A 20,909-nucleotide genomic window follows, 5' to 3' on the forward strand; every position below is an offset into this window, starting at 1 on the left:
TGCATGAATCAAAGCCGTGCCTGTGGAGACTCAGCTAGTCCTCGGTACAGCTCCGCCTCAGCTTTGAAGAGCGTGCCCACAACGGGGGCATCGAACAGAGGGAGGATCTGAGCGGTGAACGCGATCAGCGGGATCAAACAGGGATAAATAACCATGAATCTGTTTACCTGAGTAGCGAGCATTCCAGCGACGCCTTTCTTGATATCTACCCACCAGAATATGCTGACCACCTAGTTAGCGATCTGGTCAAGACTAGTCGATTACACAACAACTCACTTGCACAGCGCACACCAGTTGATAGACCCGGGCGAGCGGCCTGTTGGTAGCTCGTTTTTGGCTGTATAACGATAAGAGTGGTGTCAATAGCCATGCTTCGCCGTTAGGTGTTGGCGCACGTACATATCATGAACGTCAATCCCCATCCCTTTACAGAACTACGCAAATGAGTGTTTGCATCAACCTTTCTGCGTTAGTCGAGATAAATATGACGCACCCTGGGAAGATATTCGGCAGGTCGTTAGCCAGATCCTCTCGAGAAGAATACACAGGAGCGTCCATTGCAGGTGCGAGCGCAGAAGGCATATTATCTCGAGTAGCGAGAGCTACAGTCTGAGGCTTGAGAATCTGAGCGCCATTCCACCCCTTCCCGTCGTTCATGAAGATGGCGATCATCATGAGATAGTCGTGTATCGTAGAAAATAGTCCGCCACCACCCCTTGAACGCTGGGAGTGAGATACTGAGAAATATGAACCGAAGTAGGAACATACGAATGGAATTCATTCTCCACGGCGTAACCAATTGGACGATGTGCTGGCGAAACCGCTTGTGAACATAGTGGGTGAATCGTTTCTAAGAAGAACTAACGCTGCTCAATGATAGTATCCTCAGAAAGACGCGCGTGCATTCCCGAAAGCCTGGGACGCATGTGTGGTTTGACCTCGAACGCTGTGTCTTTCAGGCCAAGAGGACCAAAGATGCTGAAGACAGATTATGAGCTTAGTCGAGTTTTACTATAGAAAGGTTGGCGTACTGGTCGTCAAAGTATGTACCAAGCTTCTTCCCCGTGACGCGTTCGATGAGGATCCCAACCCAATCAATGCCTAATACAGTGAGCATACTAAAATAGAGGGAGTTGGAAACTATCGCTTCACCTATCCCATACGAAAACGTGCTGTTTGGCTGATGAACGAGAGGCTGATTGAAAGCATCCGGGCGTCTACGAGAAATATCGTCAACTCGATAAACGAAGAATGTCTAGACTCTAGCGATGTACCCAGAAAACTCATCCTGGCATGGCCCAGTCCCGACGATATCTCTGAGCTTCTTGTCGAAAAACGTGTAAGAGTGTCCGCTCGTGTGGGTCAAAAGACTTCGTAATGTGGTTTCCCCTTGTATGGGTGTGTAGCTGAAGCCGTTGACGTTGCTACCTGAGACGACCTTCGCCTGCGACAGCTCGGGCAGGAGCTGGGCAATTTGCGCCGCGTCATCTAGCAACAGCTTTCCTTGCTCAATGAGCTGGAGTGCTGCGATCCCGGTCACCGTCTTCGTAAGAGACGCTATCCACAAGACCGTATCAGGAGTCATCTACATCGGTGGCGGGGAGTTGCGTCGGCGCAAGGCGCTTTTAAAGCGGTTGTTCTACTTACCTTAGCCTCTTGCCCGATGGCTCGTACGCCCTCTGCACCGACATAAAGAGGCTTTCCGTCCCGCCCAACTACCACATCATAGACGATTTGTCAGCTCTGAATGCTTCCGATATAACATTGGAACATACCAGCAGCGAACAACACTCCGGGTATCTTGTTCTTGTCACTGCTCGTAACATCTCGCAGAATCTTGTCAAGCTCGGCTTTGGTATGGTCGGGGAGGCTTGCCATCGCGGGTCACAAGTTGAGATGACGCTTTTGCAGATGGGCCGGAAGCCTTCACCGAGCTTTAAAGCCGATGACCTCTACGGTTGTAATTCAGTTCCTGAACGAGAACGGATGCTTACCCGCAGTGCGCTGCGCAGCATACCAGATGACCTGCCTTCTTGAATGGATGATCGCATTCTCCACCAAACGTTACGTAGGCTCGAATCAGACTTCTCACAAAGTCTATACAGCGCTCTTATCTTGCGTGGCTCGTGGGATTGAAGAAGGGCATCCTTAGCAGAACCTATCGGGGGCTGCACTTGTAGAGAACCGGCAGCCCAGTCATTGCACATGGCTGAGTTGCTCAGTGTATAATTAAGGACATACGTTCCATGAAAATCACAAGCACGTCCGTATAGCACGAGCTGGGGTATCGGCGGTCGGAGAGCGCGGAACTCTTGAACGTTCTGAACCTCGATGGCATTACGCCTAGATTCTCGTGATCATCAAAGGAAGCGCGTAATGACACGTGCAATGCATTATGTCACCACGGTGTCCGTTGAAACCCCAGTGTTCTATTCTTCTCATAGACAAACTTGGGATACGATTGCCTGTTTCAACGCAGAATCATCGCACGACAGCAATATCACAGTTTGGAAAGGATATTACCACAGACCACCGTCCTTACCTTGACCCGGCGGCTAGCCGCACTTCCCCACACCAATAGCTTAAGGGGTACATATTCTTCTGTGAGAATTATGCAAAGGCTGCAAAGGTACATCCAGTTAAACCAGGCGGAGGCACCGGAACCTACATAAAGGCGACAGACTTTGCTATCGACCCTCTGTCTCTTCGTCTCTCCAGCCATGATCGACCCGGAATACGACGTGATCATCGCGGGCGGTGGATTTTCTGGCGTGTACAATCTGATTCACTTAAGTAAGCTGGGGCTTCGCTGTAGGCTAATCGACCCAGGTTCTGCTTTGGGTGGAACGTGGTACTGGAACACATACCCGGGGGCACGCGTGGACTCAGATGTTCCGCTCTACGAGTTCCCATTCGATGACCTTGCAAAAGGATGGACATGGTCCGAGCGATTTCCTAACTCAGACGAGTTGCGAGCGTGAGCTAACCTCGCCGTCTTACGGATACGATGCATTACGGTACTCACAAATTTGACAGATACTTCGCTTACGTTGCTGAGAAGTACGATCTCCTCAAGCATACGTGGATGGAGTGCCGCGTAAAGGCCGCCCAATGGAACGACGATGAACATATCTGGAAGATCACGGCGAATGGGGCAGGAGGCTTCCATCAATCAACGGCTCGGTTTTTTATAATGGCGGTGGTAAGTAGACTGACGAGATGCCTTCAGTTTGAATAGTAGCATTAACCGGGATATAGGGGTCGACGACCGAGCCATATATTCCAAAAATCGACGGACTTGCATCGTTCCAAGGTCGTTGGTGCCACTCGGGACGATGGCCCGAGGGAGGTATCAACGTCAAGAACAAACGAGTTGGCGTGATTGGAACGGGAGCGAGTGGTGTACAGATCATACAGGAGATCGGATCGCAGGTGAGAGGCATTATATCGACAGAGTCGAGGAACCTGAGCGTTTACTAACAATGAATTGCAGGTCAAACACTTGACAGTCTTCCAACGCACCCCAAACTTGGCTCTTCCCATGGTCCAGTATAAGATGTCGCGCGATGTGCAGGCTCATTTCAAGCCTGTTTACGACAACATCTTTGAGAAGCTGCCGACGACTTTCGGCGGTTTCAATTTCGATTTCGTTCCCAAGGTGACCAAGAGCGACCCTCCTGAGGCCCGTGAGGCATTCTTCGAGAGACTTTGGCAGATGGGCGGCTTCAACTTTTGGCGTTAAGTTATTATAGACTGACGTGCTTGTCATGAGGCTGACCTGCACAATTGTAGTCGCCGGATATGCCGACCTCTTCTTCGACAAAGAGGCGAGCGATGAAGCGTATAAGTTCTGGCAAAAGAAAACGTCAGCGCGCATCAAAGATCCGAGGAAGCGAGATATACTAGCGCCGAAGGTCGCTCCTCATCCGTTCGGCACCAAGCGACCTTGTCTCGAGCAGCGGTTCTACGAGGTCTTCAACCAAGACAACGTCGACTTGATCAATATCAAGGAAGATCCGATCGTGGAGATAACAGCCGACACTGTCCAAACGAGAAATACAACGACGGAGCTCGACGTGCTCATTGTGGCGACTGGTGAGTGGCTAGGTTGTATCGTCAAGACGGCGGTCTAACTTTAGAGTAGGGTGGGACAACATTACGGGTCCTTGGATGCGAATGGACCTAAAGGGCGAAAAGGGAAAGTCGATTCAGGAACACTGGAATGATGGCGTCAGCACGTAGTAAGTCCTTTGACTATTGAATACCTTGCGCGTGCGGGTATTGAAGACAGTCCTCAGCCTAGGCATGGCCACCAGCAACTTCCCGAACATGTTCTTCCTCTATGGGCCACACGGCCCTACCGCGTTCTGCAATGGACCGACGTGCATCGAGATCCAAGGACAGTGGATCGTGAAGACTATCAACCACCTCTATCAAAATAGTATCACTAAATTCGTCCCTAAGGCGGAGGCAACTCGTGACTTCACCGAACTCGTCGATACGATGTCCAGAAAAACGCTGCTTCACGATGTCGATAGCTGGTATATGGGCGCTAACGTTCCAGGTAAGCGGAAGCAGGCGTACAACTGGGCCGGAGGAGTTCCCGCGTATAAGCAGGAGGTCGACCAAGAGGTAGAAAGGAATTACCCGGGGTTTACCAAGGATACGGTAGGAGGTGTGGGATTGGCAAAACTGTAATACTGTATTTTATTAGCTCGAAAGACAAAACATGCGCATGATCAATTTCTTACAGAACATCATTGGTGGGTGTTCCTGGCGTGAAGAGAGAATGCGTAAGGTCCACCGCACATGACGCCCGAGGTGCCGCACGAAGAAGTATTCACTCCATTTCACAGCGGAACCATTCCTGAGAAAACAGAACGTGTCCATTTTTTCAATTCGCATATAGCTAGGCGTTGAGACGACAGTAGCCAGCTACAAACCCCCTATCTACTCCGTGCTCAGTTCCATCCCCATGGTGGAAGAAACTTACGATGTCGTTATTGTCGGGGCAGGGTTTTCGGGAATGTGGTCCCTCTTCAGGTTAGTCGAGTCCGGCTTTCGCTGCAAGTTGATCGAGGCGGGGTCGGACTTCGGCGGTACGTGGTACTGGAACCGCTATCCCGGAGCCAGAGTCGACACCGACGTCCCAAGCTATGAGTTCGAACTCGAAGAGCTCTGGAAGGACTGGAATTGGCCAGAGGTCTTTCCAGGAGGCGAAGATCTGAGAGCGTACGTCCCGAGTCAATCACGGGGTTTCAAGGGTGCCGATGTTTATACTTACTCTTCAGGTATTTCAAATCAGTTGGCCAGAAACTTGATCTTCGTCGACACTGTCTGTTTGACCATGCCGTGAGGAGTGCCCACTGGGGCGAGATATCTCACTTGTGGAATGTCACAGCTGACGGTGCTGCTGGGGTGTATGAAGCAAGCAGCCGTCACGTCATTTTTGCCCTTGTAAGTATATTGACTCCATTTTACGAGCGAGCTCTCACCGCATTTACGTTCAGGGAACTTCTGCCCAACCGTACATTCCGAACATCAAAGGCTTAGATCGTTTCTCTGGTCATTGTATGCATACGGCTCGATGGCCAAGAGATGGACTGGAAACTCGAGGCAAGCGAGTAGGCATCATAGGGACAGGCGCGTCCGGTGTACAAGTCATCCAAGAGGTTGGACCTGTGGTGAGCAGACATTCGTCAACCAACGCTCAAGTCAGCCTGATCTATGCGCAGGCAGAGAAACTAACGGTTTTCCAACGAACTCCAAATTTGGCTATTCCAATGCGCCAACGAGCGTTGCAGGTGCAAGAACAGACAAGCGCGAAGTCCTCGTACCCGGATATCTTCAACAACCGCCATGGAACATTTACTGGGTTTTCCTATGACTTCAATCCGCGCAAAACTGAGGAGGATACTCCCGAACAACGAGAGGCGTTCTGGGAGGGGCTGTGGTCTTTGGGAGGATTCCGCTTTTTTGGTGAGCTGCGTCCTTCCGTGCTTGGAAAAAACACTCACTCATTGAACACCTAGTTGGGGGTTACCACGACCTTTTCTTTTCCAAGGAGGCTAATGACTTAGCGTATGCGTTCTGGAGGAAGAAAGTGAGCGAGCGTATCAGAGACCCAAAGAAACGTGACCTACTGGCGCCCGCCATATCACCCCATCCCTTCGGAGCCAAGAGAGTATCTCTTGAGCAAAACTACTGGGAAGTTGTGTGCCAGGACAACGTCGATATAGTAGATGTAAACAACGACCCCATCGTCGAAGTTACAGCGACTGGCGTCAGGACGGCGAAGCGAACGTATGACCTGGACATCCTGGTACTAGCGACAGGCAAGTGACATCTTCGCCGATCCTGATCTGGCATTGAAACCATGAGCTTCTTCAGGTTTCGACGCATACACAGGGAGTTACCTTCAGATCGACATCCGAGGAGAAGAGGGTAGGACCATCCAAGAGCACTGGCGAGAGGGAGTACGAAGCTAGTGAGTAAATTGCGTGTTTCCGATAGAAGCTGTGTGCTCACCACCCTCAGTCTTGGAACAACAGTCAACAAGTTTCCTAATCTCTGGTTCATGTACGGGCCCCACTCTCCTGGCGCATTCAGCGTTATGCCTGCTCTCGCGGAGGTCCAGGGTGGATGGATCGTAGACGCCATGAAACAGCTTAGAGCGGAAAATGTCACCAAGTTCGTCGCACGGACTAACGCTGCAGAAGCATACAGTCAGCACGTCCGCGAGCTTGCCCCGCCGTTGCTGCTCCAGGCGAAGAGTTGGTATCTTGGTGCTAACATACCCGGCAAGGTCCAAGGCATACACGACTATTTTGGAGGCGTCCCCGCATACATTCAAGAGCTCAAAGAAGAGGCGGAAAAGGGATATCCAAACTTCCAAAGGGCTCGCTTAGCAGACAGTCATAAGGGAGAGGAGGTTCGGGCAAAACTTTGACGATGCTATATTGTTGGACAGTAGTCTTTGACTCCTTGGAGGTACTAGCTAACATGATCCTGTACGATATAAGCGAATTAGCCGTTTGTAACATGCATTTTTTCTTTCTTCTGTTTACGAACCTTTACAAGATGTAAGTGGTGGTAGTAGGCAAAGGCAAGTGCATGCGACGTGGTCGCACCTTGCGTCTTACTAGACAAACTCCCACCACCTCCAGCACCGCTTCAGCTTTCCTTTCTCTGTGCCACGACGGTAACAGTCATGAACAATCCTCCCTCTACACCGTTTACACCAGCTACATTCATCCAGGCCCACCCAGGTCCTCAGACACCCGGAACGCCGACACCAGCACCTCGCGGCAGAGGCACAGGCCTCAAGCGTGGCCGCAAACCTCGAGGGGCCGTTCCCAACGTCTCGACAGACTCAACTCGCTCCTTCAGCGCCCAAGCAGGCCCAAGCACACCCACCCCTACTTCTCAATTCACGCCTGTACAATGGACCCAGCCCGCCATGCCTGCCACCACTGGCTCGTCCTCCAAAGCCGGCTCCGTGCAGCCAGGCGCTACCTCGGATGACCCAAGTAGATCTATCGTCGCAAGCCCGACAGAGATGGAGACGGGGGAGCAGAGGCAGGGATCGACGGCACCGCAGCCTATGGGTGCGGGTGCGAGGGGATCTCAGCAGCCGGGTGCGACAGGCGGAACGCCAGCTCCTGGTGCACGCCCGGATGAGGATGCGGAGGGGGAGGATGAGATCCTCCCGGCGATGGCTGATGACGACTACTCGGCGCAGCTGTCGTGGCAGAGTCAGAGCAAGGACAACTTGAAGTACGTGTGCCTATGCGGCCACTGTCATGAACGTTTGAAGCTGAACTGCTTTCTTCAGGGTGCTCATGGACAACTTCAGTCCCGCACAATATGATCGTTTTGAGGCGTATCGGAGACATGCTCTGCCTAAACAGGCCGTCCGCAAGGTACCCCTTCAGCTTCTTGTATATACCCATTTATTTAGTCAAATCGCAGGTCATCCAGCAAACAACCGGTCAGCAAGTTTCTCAGCCGGTCGCTCAAATTGTCGCTGGTTTTGGCAAAGTCTTTGTCGGGGAGATTGTCGAGAAAGGTACGTTCATAGCAAACTGGAACATATTTAGACGCTTAATTTTGCACCGGGACACCGCGCAGCGCGAGAGGTTCAAACACGTCGCAACGAGACTGGTCCGTTAACGCCTGATCATCTGCGCGAAGCCTACCGGATGTATCAAGAGGAGACTGGTCGCGTAGGAAGTGCTAGAGCAGGCAGAGGACGCCGACTTTTCGTTCGATAGAATGTGACGGGGAACTTGGAGTCTTGGACTTTCGTTCTCGTATTGCACGTATGCTCAACTCTGAACTTGATGTGTAATATAGGGTATGGAGTTGGGCGTTTATATCGCATTAATGGGGTAGTGGTAACCTGGGTCGTTGCCATCGACCCGCCGGGGGTTCGATTCCCCCTTAATGCAATCATGAGTTTCATTTTTCCTTCTTCCTTGTACACTCTTCGCAGCCTCCTTTTGTTCTTACACCGCACAGCCCTGGTGCCGGTGATCCTTCATAGAGTAATGCTGACAATCACACAAGGACAATCAACAAGTGTGAGCAATTTCCACCAGACACGAGTGGAGCATCAAACTGAGAGCAAAAGCGGTTAGTAGCTTATGTTAGGAGTGCCTCCTGCGCTCAAGATCTCGTTGTAACAATCGGATTCACCGACCAGGTAGCTCTGTCACACCAGGGCCAAGGCTTCGTGGATTTCCGAAGTCCAAGTCCAAGGCCTCGAACGTCAATACGCATCTTCAGGGGTTATTGATTTAAGTAACATGCAGATATGATAACGGCACACGCTCGCGCTCAACTAACTTGAACCGACGCAGATTCGTGATACACGCTGGCAGCAGACTTCATCAGAGAGTAAGATGTTGATAAAACAAACGAACGTCAGCAGCGAGCCCTAGCTTGAAGTGAAAGAGTTTTTGCAAGGGCAGATCAGACGTGCCTCTCGCCTGTCAACACGCGTTTCTGTTTTTCCGCCAACGTCCACATGGGGGAAGGTTGACGTTAGTGGGTGACTTCGAACAGATCAGTGTGTTGGTTGTATAACACCCATTCAGGATGAAACATCCCAACCCGAGCTCATACACAATGGGCGCTCCGAGGAGATTCAGGAAAAACGACTGCTTCATCCATGTTGACGGCGACAGTCGTAACACGAGGCTGCCGCTTCTGCCCCTTTCGACGATAAAGGTCGCACGACAGCCCAAGCCACTTACGAGAAACGTGTTGGCGGCAAGTTGGCGGTGTTGCAGCGGCGGGAGAGTGGCGCGCAACGGGACGGTCCGGCGGGATTGAATTGAGCCAAAAGGCTTGTTTACGCCCTTCGAATGCTTCCAACGAATTCGAAGCTCTGATCCGCGTCCATCATGCATGCGTTGTTGGTGCCGGCACGTGTATCCCGATCTCCAAGAATTCAGCGACGGCCACAAAGGGAGATTTGGCTTATGAAGCGTACGGTATGTTCGGAAGCGCGAGTTTGCCGTTCTTGTTTATGGAAGAGACGCTACTATGAAGAGGTGGAACTTTGACGCCGATGCATTCAACGGAACATAATGCTCAAGATGGCAAGGTACCCGGGACCCGACATACGGTATGTGCATTGTGCACGTCATCGGCTGTGATGGCAGCGGATGCATTGCGCGCTTGCTCTTGATGTCAGCCAACGCGGAGGACGAGGGCGGATGGTTCGGACTCGAGAGCCGTAAACAGACAGGACACGTCGACCCCGCGAGGCAAGATGCCTCCGTCCTTGTGGAGGCGCTTGCCAACAATCATTGTAAATGAACCTCCTGGCGTTTACTCTCGTTTACTCCCTGCCGCCACCATGCCGGAGGAAAAAGCCGAGCCGAACCGGCCCTCCCAGTGATTGTCTCCGGCCCGCCCGCCTATTGGCGAATTAGCGTCCGTTCGCCTCAAGATCTGACCACTTCGAATGGCCCAATGAGCGCAGAGGAACTGGCGCGGTCACCTCGGGGCTTCCTGAATCCTGCAGCTTGGCTGCGAACCTGAGCGTGAGGATCTGGTGAGGAGTATCTGCGACGCTGTCTATCACTGATACCGACACAAGTACCGACAAGCTTTCAAGGACATTCCCGATGGTTTTCAGTGTCTCAAAGATAACACGGACCCACCAGTTGATGTCCTTCTAACCCGCCGTCTTGCTCCCCAGACATAGATTGTTCACATGCGAAAGACGCCTATTCAATAGAAGGCCGGCCATGACCACAGTCTGATAGAGGATATCTCATTGTAGTGGACCTGCACAACACGAGGCAGGTTTGATAAAGGCGTGGCGGCCGTGTGAGCCTATGTCATAAACCCCTGATATATCTCTGTCTCATTCGCCAAGAAGCCCAGAACAAACGAAGGCCAATTGGGTGCAAGCTCAATTATACAAGGTTAAGCTTCGGGGGCGCATATGGTCTGAAATGCTTTCTGGTCTCGAACTCTGATGTCTCCGAGGACGAGCTTATGCACACAACTTGACTCGAACTCGCAAGCGTTGGGCCAGAGCTTGTATACGCGGGTAAATCGAGGCACTCGACCGAGGACTGTCACCGAAGGTAAGTAAGCGCCGCCGGTACCTGCTGTTCATGCCACCGTCAATCTCTAACGTCCACCCGATGCGCGTTCCGCTCGATATCGACTCGGCCATGCGCCGAGTGCTGGGAAACGGAGCGGCGCTCAGCAGCGAAACATCACGACGACGGCTTCTGATAATTGAAACCAGGGCGCTGCCTCGGGCGCTCAGTCTACAACCCTGAGCTCAGTGACCCTGAGCCGAGAAGAAAGTCGAAGGAGTCGCCATAAGTAGCGGATGCAAGATGATATCGAACTCGGAAGTGGGGCGGGCATGCCGTCTACAGGATGGCATAACAACATCCTCAACTGCAATCTAAACTCCTGCGAATAAGGCCCGTGCAAAGTGAGACGGGTTTGTGTGACGTAGTCTTCCCCACTGCTTCGTACGTACCAGGGAGACGTGGAGCTGGAACCCCCTGAGTCATCTAGTGTGGGGCAGCGAAATGTTTACGGACGTCGCTGGGGTGTGGCGCGCGGCATTGACTGGAAGATCATGCTGGTGTCTCACTCTTCGTGATCGTCTCTTCCTCGAAACGGTTCCTGATTTAGATTTTGGTTCCGTGTCGGCTTCAGCCGTAGGAAGTTATTTGACATGAACTTACGAAGGAGTTGTGATGATGCTTCTCCACGTTCGCGGCAGATGCCAGTGGTTCAAGAGACGCGTTCACGTAAACTGTTGAAATCTAGGCGCTTAGCTTTCCTGGATCACGCTGATCCAACGCATTGCGGCCCACACTCGCCGAAGAGACAGGCCGATGCACTTTTACGGAGTGCTCATGGTGTCAACAGTTGCAAAAGTCACGACACTGAAGCGGGTTACCTCAGCAAGAATGTCAACCTTAACGGGTCGGATGTGACGGTTGCCTTGAGAAAGTACTTGGAGAACCTGACAGGAAGTCGCCGTCTAGTTCGATCGTCGAAAGTCTCAGTAGGTCGTCTTCCATTATCTGTGGATGAAATGAATGTTCCCAGCTGCGGCATGGCACGTGGAGTGCGGATCAGTAACTCGGCACCGATGATGGGCTGAATGGTCCTTCTAGACTTGAGGTTGAGGTTGAGCACGAGACAGTCAAATCACTCATCTAAGTACTGGTAGGCAGGTTTCTTATGGAAAGCCTGAGGGCGACTGCCTGCAGAGACTGCACTATGTAGCACTGTGGATTCCGATATTTGAAGGTTGTAATATTAGCAGTCACTTGTGTATGTCACTTTCTCTAATGACGATCTTCCTTCTATCGAAGGTAAGTTACGTTGGTAACATAATTAGATGCGGCCCCTTGCGCCCTCATGGTAGAAGCGTCTTACCCTCAAATGAGGGAAACGGAACACCAACTGTCATAGGTAGGTTTTCATTTCGGTGTTGTGAGGGATGGCGTTCGCCGGCGAAGGTGGTTGGCTTGAGAACTGTCTACTTATACTTAGCCCACTCACATGCACCCGCGAGTGAACATTCCGAAGCCCTGGCACATGAAAGGTACCTTTTGCTGAAGAATGGAGAGACAACAAGCTATGACGCGTAAGGAGAGCAGTCGGCATCACATTCAGAATGTGATTGCTTCAATGCATCCCCAGCTGGGCAAGTCTCCGCGAGCGCGCCGGGTCTCATATGTCATCTAGCAGTTAAAGCGAACAGATTCTTGATGGTGGCTGAGACCTCAGCGCAGCGGAAGCTTTTGTACGTTCAGGAGGGTTACGAGGGTGGAGGCTGGTGGAGGCAGGAGCGGAGCCTTATGGCAAGTAACGCTTACTGTTCAAAGTAGTGACGCGTCGGGGCCAAGACGCAGTAAGCGCCGGCCTGATGTGGGTTGAACAAGCCCCGCTTTTGACGATGTTTTCGGACTGTACCAAAACAATCAAGTACTTGACCGCAATGATGGGGCAAGGCGCAAGATCATAACTAAGTGTGTACGCACATATACCTAGTCCTCGATCACTTTCACGAGCGGACAGCAGGCTTCTCAAGAGACAGATGGTTTTCGATGAGGGACACGTCATCTTGAAAGGCGCAAGGAACCTTTCAAGACGGTGTTCTTCGTTCAAGTCGCGCGTGAAAAGGTTTTTTCCGAACGCACTGAGACAAAGCCTTTATTGAACCTTTGAACGGCTTGTAGTTGCTTCAAGACGCCGATGCGAGTGCAACCAAGAAGCTTAAGAAAAGTAGAACTATGTCAACACTTTGTAGCCTCAATCGGTATGTTCCCATCCCACTGGTGTTGGGAACGGGTCCATAGGAGTGGATATCTGTATTCGCATTTACCCCGCAGGAGCCGGTCATGAGACAGATCGGATAACGACGACCCTGCAATGTTTGACATGGGACAATCGTAAAGTGGCGGGCTGAGTGGGGTTTAGACCAAGGGTCGTCGAGTGATACAGGCCAAGGATAGTGCCATGGACACGTCGTTTGGCGCGAAAGCAGCGGGGTCTGGCCACTGCAGTTGCTCTCGTGGTTAAGTCAAGGAAGCAGATGATTGTTTACCCTGACTGACGGTTCAGAGGGGTCTGGCATGTCTTCGGCAGCGGTGGTAGAACCCCCAAATTCAAATTGATGGGCAATATTGGAGGGCTGAAGTCGAAATTGTCTCCGCTCGGTTGTCCACGTCGTCGTCGGCTCAGGGGTAATCCCCTGATGCGCAGTCTCATCGTTAGCAAGAACAAGGGGGAACACGAGGACGGAAACGAATCCATCGTAGACGGGATGAGGCCTGAGGCCGACATCGAGGCTGGAGCAGTGCTCGAGGTCGGCAAGCAGCGGGGACAGGAGGAAGTGCTTCGTGGGCCGAGCGGACGGGGAGCACAGCATGTGGACAGCATAGCATCCGGTAAAGTCGACATCTGGCCCGGATTGGTTCGTGTTGGTTGTGATCGGCCTGCAGGGGAGAAGGTTATGTAAATGTGGGAACTACCTAATAGGGATCAGCCAATCACAACACTTGCCCGCCAACTCCTCCTCGCTAAATAGCAGCGCGTTCCGAGCCTGTCCCCGGTACCACCCACCCTCCCCCCTCTCAACAACCCCTCTCACCAGTGACGCGTATCTGTCGGTCTCCGCACACGACATAGACACTCCGGCTCATTCTCCCACTTCTATTCTTCGGCCAGCATAGATCTCCCCCTGTAATACCTGTACACTTAACTCCTGTCTACCCTACACGACACGTCTCCATGGCCGCTACTTCCCAGCCTATTGCCTTCTCCGTCGCGGATAATTCTTCAGACATATACATGACCTCCGGCTCATACCGCAGTCGTAATGGATCAATCTCTGCCTCCTACTACATGGGCTCCCCCACATCGTGGCGCGCTGGCTCCTTTGGAAGCCGTTTCTACCCTGGTTGCTCTCCTGGCCAGTTGCTTGGTCCACTTGAGTAAGTGTTGACGTACGCCGTCTTATGGCCCCTATCTCATTCCGATCATAGTCCCAGCGAGTTCAAGTGCGCGAAGATGTCGTCCTCACTCGAGAGCGATTCCGGCCTTATGAGCGTTCTCGGTGCCCCTGAACGCGAGGATGAATTCGTAAGTGACGTGATGTCGTCGTCATCGCGTTCCCGGGTTGACATAGCGTTCTAGTGCAAGAACTACTCTTGCTGTGGGCTCCAGATCGATGACCTCCATGGGCTTTTACAGCACGTCGAGGAGATTCATGGTTCGGCTACCGACGTATTCGGCAACCCGCAGCCCATTGTATCTGTTTGCCCCACTCCTATCCGCACCCAGTCCTCCTACTTCCCCGACACGCCTCTGCAGACCTCTTCTCATGGCTCGTTTGATCCTGATGACATGGACCTCGATGATGAAGACCAAAGCAGCACACCCTCTTCTAGTAACGGACCCACGCCGCCAGATACTCCTATATCCACTCCGCTGTTGTCGCATCCTATCAACTCCTTTAATCATTATGTGTCGTCTAAACTGAGCGACGCGCACATACCCGTGTCTCCCTTCGCGTTCCCATCATCCCGCTCCACGCCACCCATTGGTTCTATAACGCCCGAGGCATTCAACGGATACGCAGGATACACGGACTATTCGTCATCGATGCCCGGCACCGTTCCTTCGCCCCGTGCTTCGGAGGAGCCCTCGCAGCCTGCCAGCCCAGTGAGCGATCCTGGTAGCCCGTACGGCTGCCTGCCCCCCTCGCTCGTGTTCTCGGCTACTACCACACCTGCCAACACTCCTGCCCACTCTCGCGTCCCATCCCCATCAAGCGCGACGCGCGCTTCAGTGCCTGCGACCGTGGGTGTGCAAGCTTCCACGTCCTCGGACTCCGCCGCCGGACCCAGTGTTGTCGCTAAAGCTTCCGGATCCAGTAGCTCGGCTCAATCAAGCGCTCGCGCGAGCACCACTCTCTCCCGCCCCTCGTCGTCCTTGCTCCTATCAAAGCCATTCCGCTGCCCCAAGCTTAACTGCAACAAGAGCTACAAGCAAGCCAACGGCCTCAAGTATCACCTCACGCACGGTAGCTGCAACTTTGCCCCACCCAAGGACCTTGAGCAGGTGCAGGCCCTCCTCGCCAGCAAACGTTCCCAGCGCGAGGCTGCCGGCGAGCAGAACGCCCAGATCACCGAGGGCGAGATGCGTGAGGTCGAGCGAGAAGCCGAGCGCCGGCTCCGGCCGTTTGCGTGCGGTATCAGCGACTGCCAGAGGCGGTACAAGAACATGAACGGTTTGCGGTACCACTATCAGCACTCGGGTGACCACGGCTCTATCGGACTCAGCCTCCTCTCCAGCGGCCAGCACGAATGCCTGCAGCACGCGCACAGCAAAAGTGCTGCCTCATCACGACACTCGACACCGCTCGCCAGTGGGGCCTCAACCCCCGTTGGTGGTGCCTCGACCCCCACGTACGCGCAGCAGTATCAGCAACAGATGCTCTTCCAGTCGGCGCAGCAGCAGCAGTACATGCGGACGATGCAGGTACAGATGCAGGCCGCCTATCCCTCACCGGCGCCCTCGCCCGATGGGTCTTCTGCATGATAACGCAACACGCACTGGGACGTCTCGAGGCGAAGACCAAAAGTAAACCAACCTAAACATATTATCTAACATCTATTCGCCTGCGCCCCCACCATCGTACTACCATCTCCGGCGACCTCGGATAATACTTGACATCGTTTGTCTGTCGGTTTTCCGGTTTCGGTTTCTATTTGTTTCCTCCTCTTTTGCTCTTACTTCTCGACCTCCTACATTTCCCAGGTCGACTCACGATATCATCTATCCTCACGAAACAACAAAACACATCATATCATCGCTTGCTTGCTTTCGACTTCTTTCCGTCTCATCTCTTGCTCTGCTCAATCCCATCTCAACCCCCTTTACATAACCACAACAACAACCCAATCATCTATCGTCGCAATTACCGGCTCTTTCCGTGGAGGCATATAATCTATTCTAACTGTGTTGCGCGTCGGCGTGCGTCCCCATGCGTCGTGCGTGGTCTGGCACCGCCGCGCGCGTGTTTGTAATATTTGTACGTATCCTCGTCGGACGCGGTGTACGTGCATCCTCCTCGGCTTTCCTGCTTTCCTCTTTCCTCTCTCGTCCTCGTTCCTCATTTATGATCCTCTCACGTCTACTTTCTATCCTATATAACACGCAACGCAGCTGTCGCATGTACGCGTACGTACTCAACTTACGCTTAACCCCTCTGACTCCGGCTCAGACACCCTCGGCAGCGACTCGTTTATTCGGGCTTGCAGCCGGGGTGTCGAGCGGGCGTCGTCCACTCGCTTGATCTGTCACGTCATATATAACGCCTCACGCATATACGTATACATAAAATAATTGTTCATATATAGAATAGAACCGACAGCTTGCGCGTTGCGTGCGTGCATTTTTATCATGAATGGAATGAATGTACGCTCTGATTCAATGGCTGATCATTGTGATGGTATGGATCATGAGCACCGGAGCATCGACCAGTGTCCTCTATTACCAACTGCCCTACTCGAGTGCAGGTGAAGTCAACGTGATGTGGCCGCGTCGGCGAATGTACGATGGCATTTGACAGAGTTCGACGCCCTGCCAGGCCCTGCCCCGACGTCCTCTTCACAACGGATCAGAATCGACATGCCGACACACTGGCGAAGCCCCCCTATTCCGCGATCTACATCTGATCTACCCCGCACTGCCCGTTTACCGGGTCACAGTGTCCGTAAACACGCCCCTCAAAGGAACGTGCTCGAAGAACGCGGAAACCGCTGGCTCAAGTATGTCACGGTGAAATGTGCCTGACGTATCACTAGCAACCGCGCTGACTTGCAGTAAGATAAGCCAGCTCGAGCGACGATACGAGCCCAGCTCGCGATCGCTTGATCGATCGACTTGAGGCTCGAAGGTGAAATACGGTAACTTGAAGGCGCCACGCTAGAGCCACGCGTGAAGTGTATTTCACTCTGCTTATTGCAAATTTGTCAGTGTCATTGCGTCGATCGTTGTCAGCTTAGGAGCGCCGGCGTTCAAGGTTCACGCGGGCGCTGGGCGTATGTTTGGGAGCGTTTGAGCGGAGCATGTGGTGATGGTTGTGAGCTGCGTTAGCGTTGAGTAGCAACTGGTCGATTCGTAGCAATGAAGAAAAGATCTAGATGGTGCACCAAATGTGCGTTCTGACGGTGGAGATTAAGGCCCAATACCTAGCTCACTGGTCTGACGGTCCACGGAGGATCTTACGAGACACTCACGAGTGCATGAGTTATATTGAAACTCGTATGACGGAAGCCAATATTGCGATCAGAATATGTTATAGAACGCCGTACGTGCCCTTGGCAAAATGCTCATGGCAGTGTTCACTACGCCTTAGACAAGGGGCGCTGGGCTCCTGGAGGCACATACTCCAAAAGACATTTCACCTCAGGTTGGATACGTTGAACGTCTAGACACCAACGAGCCCGCCGAAACGACGTCTGTGGCACACCGTCGCCGGTCAGCGGACATATCGGAGATGCCCCCAGGAACGCGGCCACGTCGACTGGAGTTCGCGTTGACCGCTCTAGACATTAATCAGACGTATTTGTTTGCTCTGCTTTACTTTACTGGTGGAAAATGAGAATGTAGGGTTGTCCGTGGAACGGAGAGTGGTAGTATCTTTACCGCTTTAAAATATACAATCCGCTGGGGTTCGGAAGCCAAAGAAAGGTTTAGAGGGTCGAAAAACGGGCTATGAGCTTTCTGTACCTGACGCTTATGTCGCGAGCGCGGCCTATAGCGTGAATGCCGAGCCGCTAGGTGGAGACTGGCTTGATCTTGAGGCACGATATACTGGCAGAAAACACTGAAGATAGACTGTCCCACGGCTTGGTGACTGACACGTCCGATAGGAGTGATATTAGCTTGACTTTGGGCAAGGAAGGAGATACTCGAAAAAGCCATGCCAATAAAGCCTAGTTGACTTGTTTATCGTTGAGCGCGAGTGCGCGAGAGTTAGTGGAAGATTCCATCGAACGGCAAGTTGGCGGCAGACCCCGATAAACTAGACTCCGGTTAAATTCTTTGTATACCCGACGCCAGTGCGTCTTGACTGCACCCCTTTGGTTTCAACGTTTAACTAATAAGCCACTTTCCCATGATCCACGGATAGTATTGGACGCCTCATGACATAAAGCCTTCCTTTTACCTCAAAAGCATCGTGGCGGAACTGACGCACAAGAAGCGAAGCGAAGTGCTATCAGGTGCTGCCTTTGCCGACATTAAGCGCGTGTGATAAGAAGGTTTCTTGATGGTGTCGCAGATCGCAGCCTTTGTTCGGGTTAGCGTATTTTGCTGGTTGCCACTATCGCTCACCACCGCTGTGCGCTTTGGGCTTGCTGAAGAGTTGAGGCCTTAAGGTGCGTCGTGTACATTCGACAACGGAGAACAATCCCTGATCGTTGTGCTCCCTTAGAACGACTTTGATCATGACCGCGACGACATCAGGATCGCGTAGGGAGTACGGGGCACTCTGGCAAGGCGAACGGCAAACTCGCCGCCTGCCCTGCGATGATCATGGCGGCCGAGACGGTGCTGGAGGTGGAGAGCACGGACAACCAGGCCCGAGACGTTCAGAAGGCCAACTGGCCAGACAGTGTGACACACTGACGGCGTTCGCGAGTCGGGCCAGTAATCAGCGGCATCTTGTTCGAGCTCGTGACCTTGCGGTGGAGAATCGAGGGCTGCTCCTCATCATGGCCGCCCAGCTGTTCTTTGCATCTACAAACCTATCCGTGAAGTTCCTCAACTCGCTCGAGATGCCTATTCCAACGCTTGAGGTTAGTCAAAACCGAACCTATTGGAAGCATCCTGTCAACTGAGCTAACACTATCTTCAGCTGGTCTTTCTTCGGATGGGAGGCACACTCGTGTGCGGTATCATATACACGTGAGCCCATAGTACAAAACCGAGGATGTATGGGAAGGGAGATACTGAACTTTGACAGAGTGTATGCAAGAGTACCAAACCCTGTTCTCGGACCAAAGGAGGTGCGATCTCTGTTGATTACTCGAGGATTATGTGGGTGAGTAGACTTGTATTGTCACTACTACCCACCCTATAGTGACGTTGCCTTCACTAGTTTCCTATACCTCTTCCCAAACTATTGGGCTTTGAAGTACATTTCTCTGTCGGACGACACCACCTTATCATTTCTCAACCCCTTGGTCACCGCCGTCTTTGCGAGAATCTTCCTAAAGGAAGCGTATTCGACGAAACAGGCATGTGCTGCAGGTGAGCGAGCTATCAATCTCTCATGATATCCGACCCTTCCGCTGAATTTCTCGAGTAGTATGTAGCCTTTTTGGCGTGATCTTGATTGCTCGGCCGCCCTTCTTGTTTGCGTATCGTGCTACCGACAAGATGGACGCATTGAGTGACTCGGGAGCCCATCGTGTAACGCCTACTCTACGTCTCATTGCAGTTGGGTAAGCCTGCTCACTGGATTATAAGTCGGCGTCATTGAGTAATACTATTGCAGTGCGGCTTTACTCAGTGTTCTAGGCATGTCCATGGCGCGTGAGTCTCCTCAACTACCTTTCTCGGCATTTCCAGTAACAAACAGTTTTGTCTGCTAACCATCAGAGATATCCATGCGAGCAATTGGAAAGCGTGCGCATCCCATGCATATGATGAACTACTTTTCGCTGTGGTGCGTCCTTGCTGCGGGTCCCGGGTATGTAGCCTCCCCCTTTAGCTCTCTTGTCATTGACGGTGATTAACTCCCGTTATGGCGATAGCATGATCATATCCAGCACTGAGCCGGTTTTCCCTCGTCGATGGGAGGCGGCCTGTTTGCTGATTCTGATGAGTATATTCGGCTTCCTCGCACAGGTAATATGTTTCGATTGATTGCTAGTATTATTGGTCCGTTTGACGCTGTTGTTCTAGATTTTATTAACGATGGGTCTGCAACGCGAAACTGCCGCGAGGGGATCAATGGGAGTTTATGTCCAGGTACGATGGTCTCTTAAATTACTGGCATGACTTCCTCGGACGGCGTTCACCGTGCACTTTAGGTCATATTCGCAGCCGTCTTGGAGTTCGCTTTCTTCGGCACTGTACCAAGTCCTCTGACTGTCATTGGCGCAGGCGTCATCATTGCCTGCGCTATGTATGTCGTGGTAAGCAACACGAGTAATCCATTGAACGTACTATGTCTGAAGAAGACTATAGCTTTCGAAGCATCCTCAAGATGATGTTATGAAAATTCGAGAACCAGTAATAGAGGAGGGTTCGCCTGGCAGGCAGCAGTCCGATGAGTCACAAAGCTTACTATCAAACTGATGGATAGAGTATAAAAAGTAAAATAGAGACTGCCTATCTGCATAGGGTCATCGGCATACTTTTAGTCGCGCATACTTGCATCCTTAGAGTCCTTAATTGAAGAGCTGAGCTTGAGCTTGATTAACGAAACCTGACCTGAGCTGACAGCGTCATCCGGACCGAGCCAACCTAACCACGCAAATGGCACCGTTATCCGTTCAACATTGTCCATTTGCAGTTCTCCTCTTCACCGTTAATGTCGGCGGCTGCATTGATTCATCATGTTTTGATCATTTCTCATCTGTTCATTTCCGTTCATCGCCTACAATTAAACCACCTAATCTGGCTTTCCTTGTTCTCGTCCATCTGTTGAGATTCAAACTCTATTCTGAACGCTGCGTTCCCATCATCGAGACGGAGCTAACGCTAAATAGAGATGTCAGCATCGCAGCTCTGACGCGCATGGATCAATGGAGTTCGAAGTCCTTTTGTCACGAGACTCAGAGTTGGTTCCAAGTCCTCAGAATATCCTTGAAGGGTTAGAGAGTAGGAGAGTA

At 52.2% G+C, this 20,909-nt stretch overlaps 6 protein-coding genes and 1 non-coding gene across 7 annotated transcripts; 6 read left to right on the forward strand and 1 right to left on the reverse strand.

The window, feature by feature from the left end:
* Window positions 1-8: 8 nt before the first annotated feature.
* Window positions 9-2,295, reverse strand: CONPUDRAFT_167904 (beta-lactamase; the record flags this gene model as incomplete). Its single annotated transcript, XM_007774025.1, has 13 exons — window positions 2,030-2,295; window positions 1,776-1,952; window positions 1,648-1,715; window positions 1,275-1,585; window positions 1,153-1,217; window positions 1,032-1,101; window positions 866-978; window positions 769-811; window positions 494-715; window positions 400-434; window positions 277-337; window positions 168-222; window positions 9-107 (listed from the first exon to the last, which is right to left on the reverse strand). Exons 2-13 carry the CDS (start codon window positions 1,876-1,878, stop codon window positions 9-11), a joined length of 1,245 nt encoding a protein of 414 aa, XP_007772215.1. The 5' UTR covers window positions 1,879-1,952; window positions 2,030-2,295.
* A 420-nt stretch (window positions 2,296-2,715) lies between these two features.
* CONPUDRAFT_109199 (cyclohexanone monooxygenase) lies at window positions 2,716-4,727 on the forward strand. The gene is made up of 7 exons (XM_007774026.1): window positions 2,716-2,977; window positions 3,037-3,202; window positions 3,259-3,432; window positions 3,494-3,737; window positions 3,793-4,095; window positions 4,145-4,241; window positions 4,299-4,727. The coding sequence occupies exons 1-7, from the start codon at window positions 2,721-2,723 to the stop codon at window positions 4,696-4,698; spliced, it is 1,641 nt and encodes a 546-aa protein (XP_007772216.1). The 5' UTR covers window positions 2,716-2,720; the 3' UTR covers window positions 4,699-4,727.
* Window positions 4,728-5,016: 289 nt separating this feature from the next.
* Window positions 5,017-7,041, forward strand: CONPUDRAFT_139036 (cyclohexanone monooxygenase). Its single transcript, XM_007774027.1, has 7 exons — window positions 5,017-5,232; window positions 5,292-5,457; window positions 5,511-5,684; window positions 5,736-5,979; window positions 6,033-6,335; window positions 6,391-6,487; window positions 6,538-7,041. Exons 1-7 carry the CDS (start codon window positions 5,027-5,029, stop codon window positions 6,947-6,949), a joined length of 1,602 nt encoding a protein of 533 aa, XP_007772217.1. The 5' UTR covers window positions 5,017-5,026; the 3' UTR covers window positions 6,950-7,041.
* A 260-nt stretch (window positions 7,042-7,301) lies between these two features.
* On the forward strand, window positions 7,302-8,273 carry CONPUDRAFT_128910 (TAFII28-domain-containing protein; the record flags this gene model as incomplete). The annotated part of the gene is made up of 4 exons (XM_007774028.1): window positions 7,302-7,776; window positions 7,835-7,922; window positions 7,972-8,068; window positions 8,131-8,273. Exons 1-4 carry the CDS (start codon window positions 7,460-7,462, stop codon window positions 8,271-8,273), a joined length of 645 nt encoding a protein of 214 aa, XP_007772218.1. The 5' UTR covers window positions 7,302-7,459.
* A 106-nt stretch (window positions 8,274-8,379) lies between these two features.
* CONPUDRAFT_t92 lies at window positions 8,380-8,450 on the forward strand. Its single transcript has one exon. It is a non-coding gene; the product is annotated as a tRNA-Gly (tRNA).
* A 4,802-nt stretch (window positions 8,451-13,252) lies between these two features.
* On the forward strand, window positions 13,253-16,379 carry CONPUDRAFT_146018 (uncharacterized protein; the record flags this gene model as incomplete). The annotated part of the gene is made up of 4 exons (XM_007774029.1): window positions 13,253-13,471; window positions 13,726-13,991; window positions 14,043-14,139; window positions 14,194-16,379. The coding sequence occupies 4 exons, from the start codon at window positions 13,253-13,255 to the stop codon at window positions 15,598-15,600; spliced, it is 1,989 nt and encodes a 662-aa protein (XP_007772219.1). The 3' UTR covers window positions 15,601-16,379.
* Window positions 16,380-18,375: 1,996 nt separating this feature from the next.
* CONPUDRAFT_167908 (uncharacterized protein) lies at window positions 18,376-20,373 on the forward strand (the record flags this gene model as incomplete). The annotated part of the gene is made up of 12 exons (XM_007774030.1): window positions 18,376-18,446; window positions 18,503-18,866; window positions 18,926-18,975; window positions 19,034-19,111; window positions 19,169-19,320; window positions 19,379-19,514; window positions 19,568-19,605; window positions 19,672-19,762; window positions 19,827-19,920; window positions 19,978-20,043; window positions 20,106-20,210; window positions 20,263-20,373. Exons 2-12 carry the CDS (start codon window positions 18,516-18,518, stop codon window positions 20,371-20,373), a joined length of 1,272 nt encoding a protein of 423 aa, XP_007772220.1. The 5' UTR covers window positions 18,376-18,446; window positions 18,503-18,515.
* Between the last annotated feature and the right edge of the window lie 536 nt (window positions 20,374-20,909).

The sequence above is a fragment of the Coniophora puteana genome (genome assembly GCF_000271625.1).
Source record: "Coniophora puteana RWD-64-598 SS2 unplaced genomic scaffold CONPUscaffold_11, whole genome shotgun sequence".
NCBI classification, from domain to species: domain Eukaryota; kingdom Fungi; phylum Basidiomycota; class Agaricomycetes; order Boletales; family Coniophoraceae; genus Coniophora; species Coniophora puteana.

Excerpts from the sequence above, each read along its gene's own strand:
- CONPUDRAFT_139036 (XM_007774027.1), top strand. The coding sequence starts at position 5,027 with ATGTGGTCCCTCTTCAGGTTAGTCGAGTCCGGCTTTCGCTGCAAGTTG. Across the intron at positions 5,233-5,291 it reads GGAGGCGAAGATCTGAGAGC|GTATTTCAAATCAGTTGGCC; the intron begins GTACGTCCCGAG and ends CTTACTCTTCAG. Across the intron at positions 5,685-5,735 it reads TCCAAGAGGTTGGACCTGTG|GCAGAGAAACTAACGGTTTT; the intron begins GTGAGCAGACAT and ends ATCTATGCGCAG.
- CONPUDRAFT_109199 (XM_007774026.1), top strand. The coding sequence starts at position 2,721 with ATGATCGACCCGGAATACGACGTGATCATCGCGGGCGGTGGATTTTCT. Across the intron at positions 4,096-4,144 it reads CGTGCTCATTGTGGCGACTG|GGTGGGACAACATTACGGGT; the intron begins GTGAGTGGCTAG and ends ACTTTAGAGTAG. Across the intron at positions 4,242-4,298 it reads AATGATGGCGTCAGCACGTA|CCTAGGCATGGCCACCAGCA; the intron begins GTAAGTCCTTTG and ends GACAGTCCTCAG.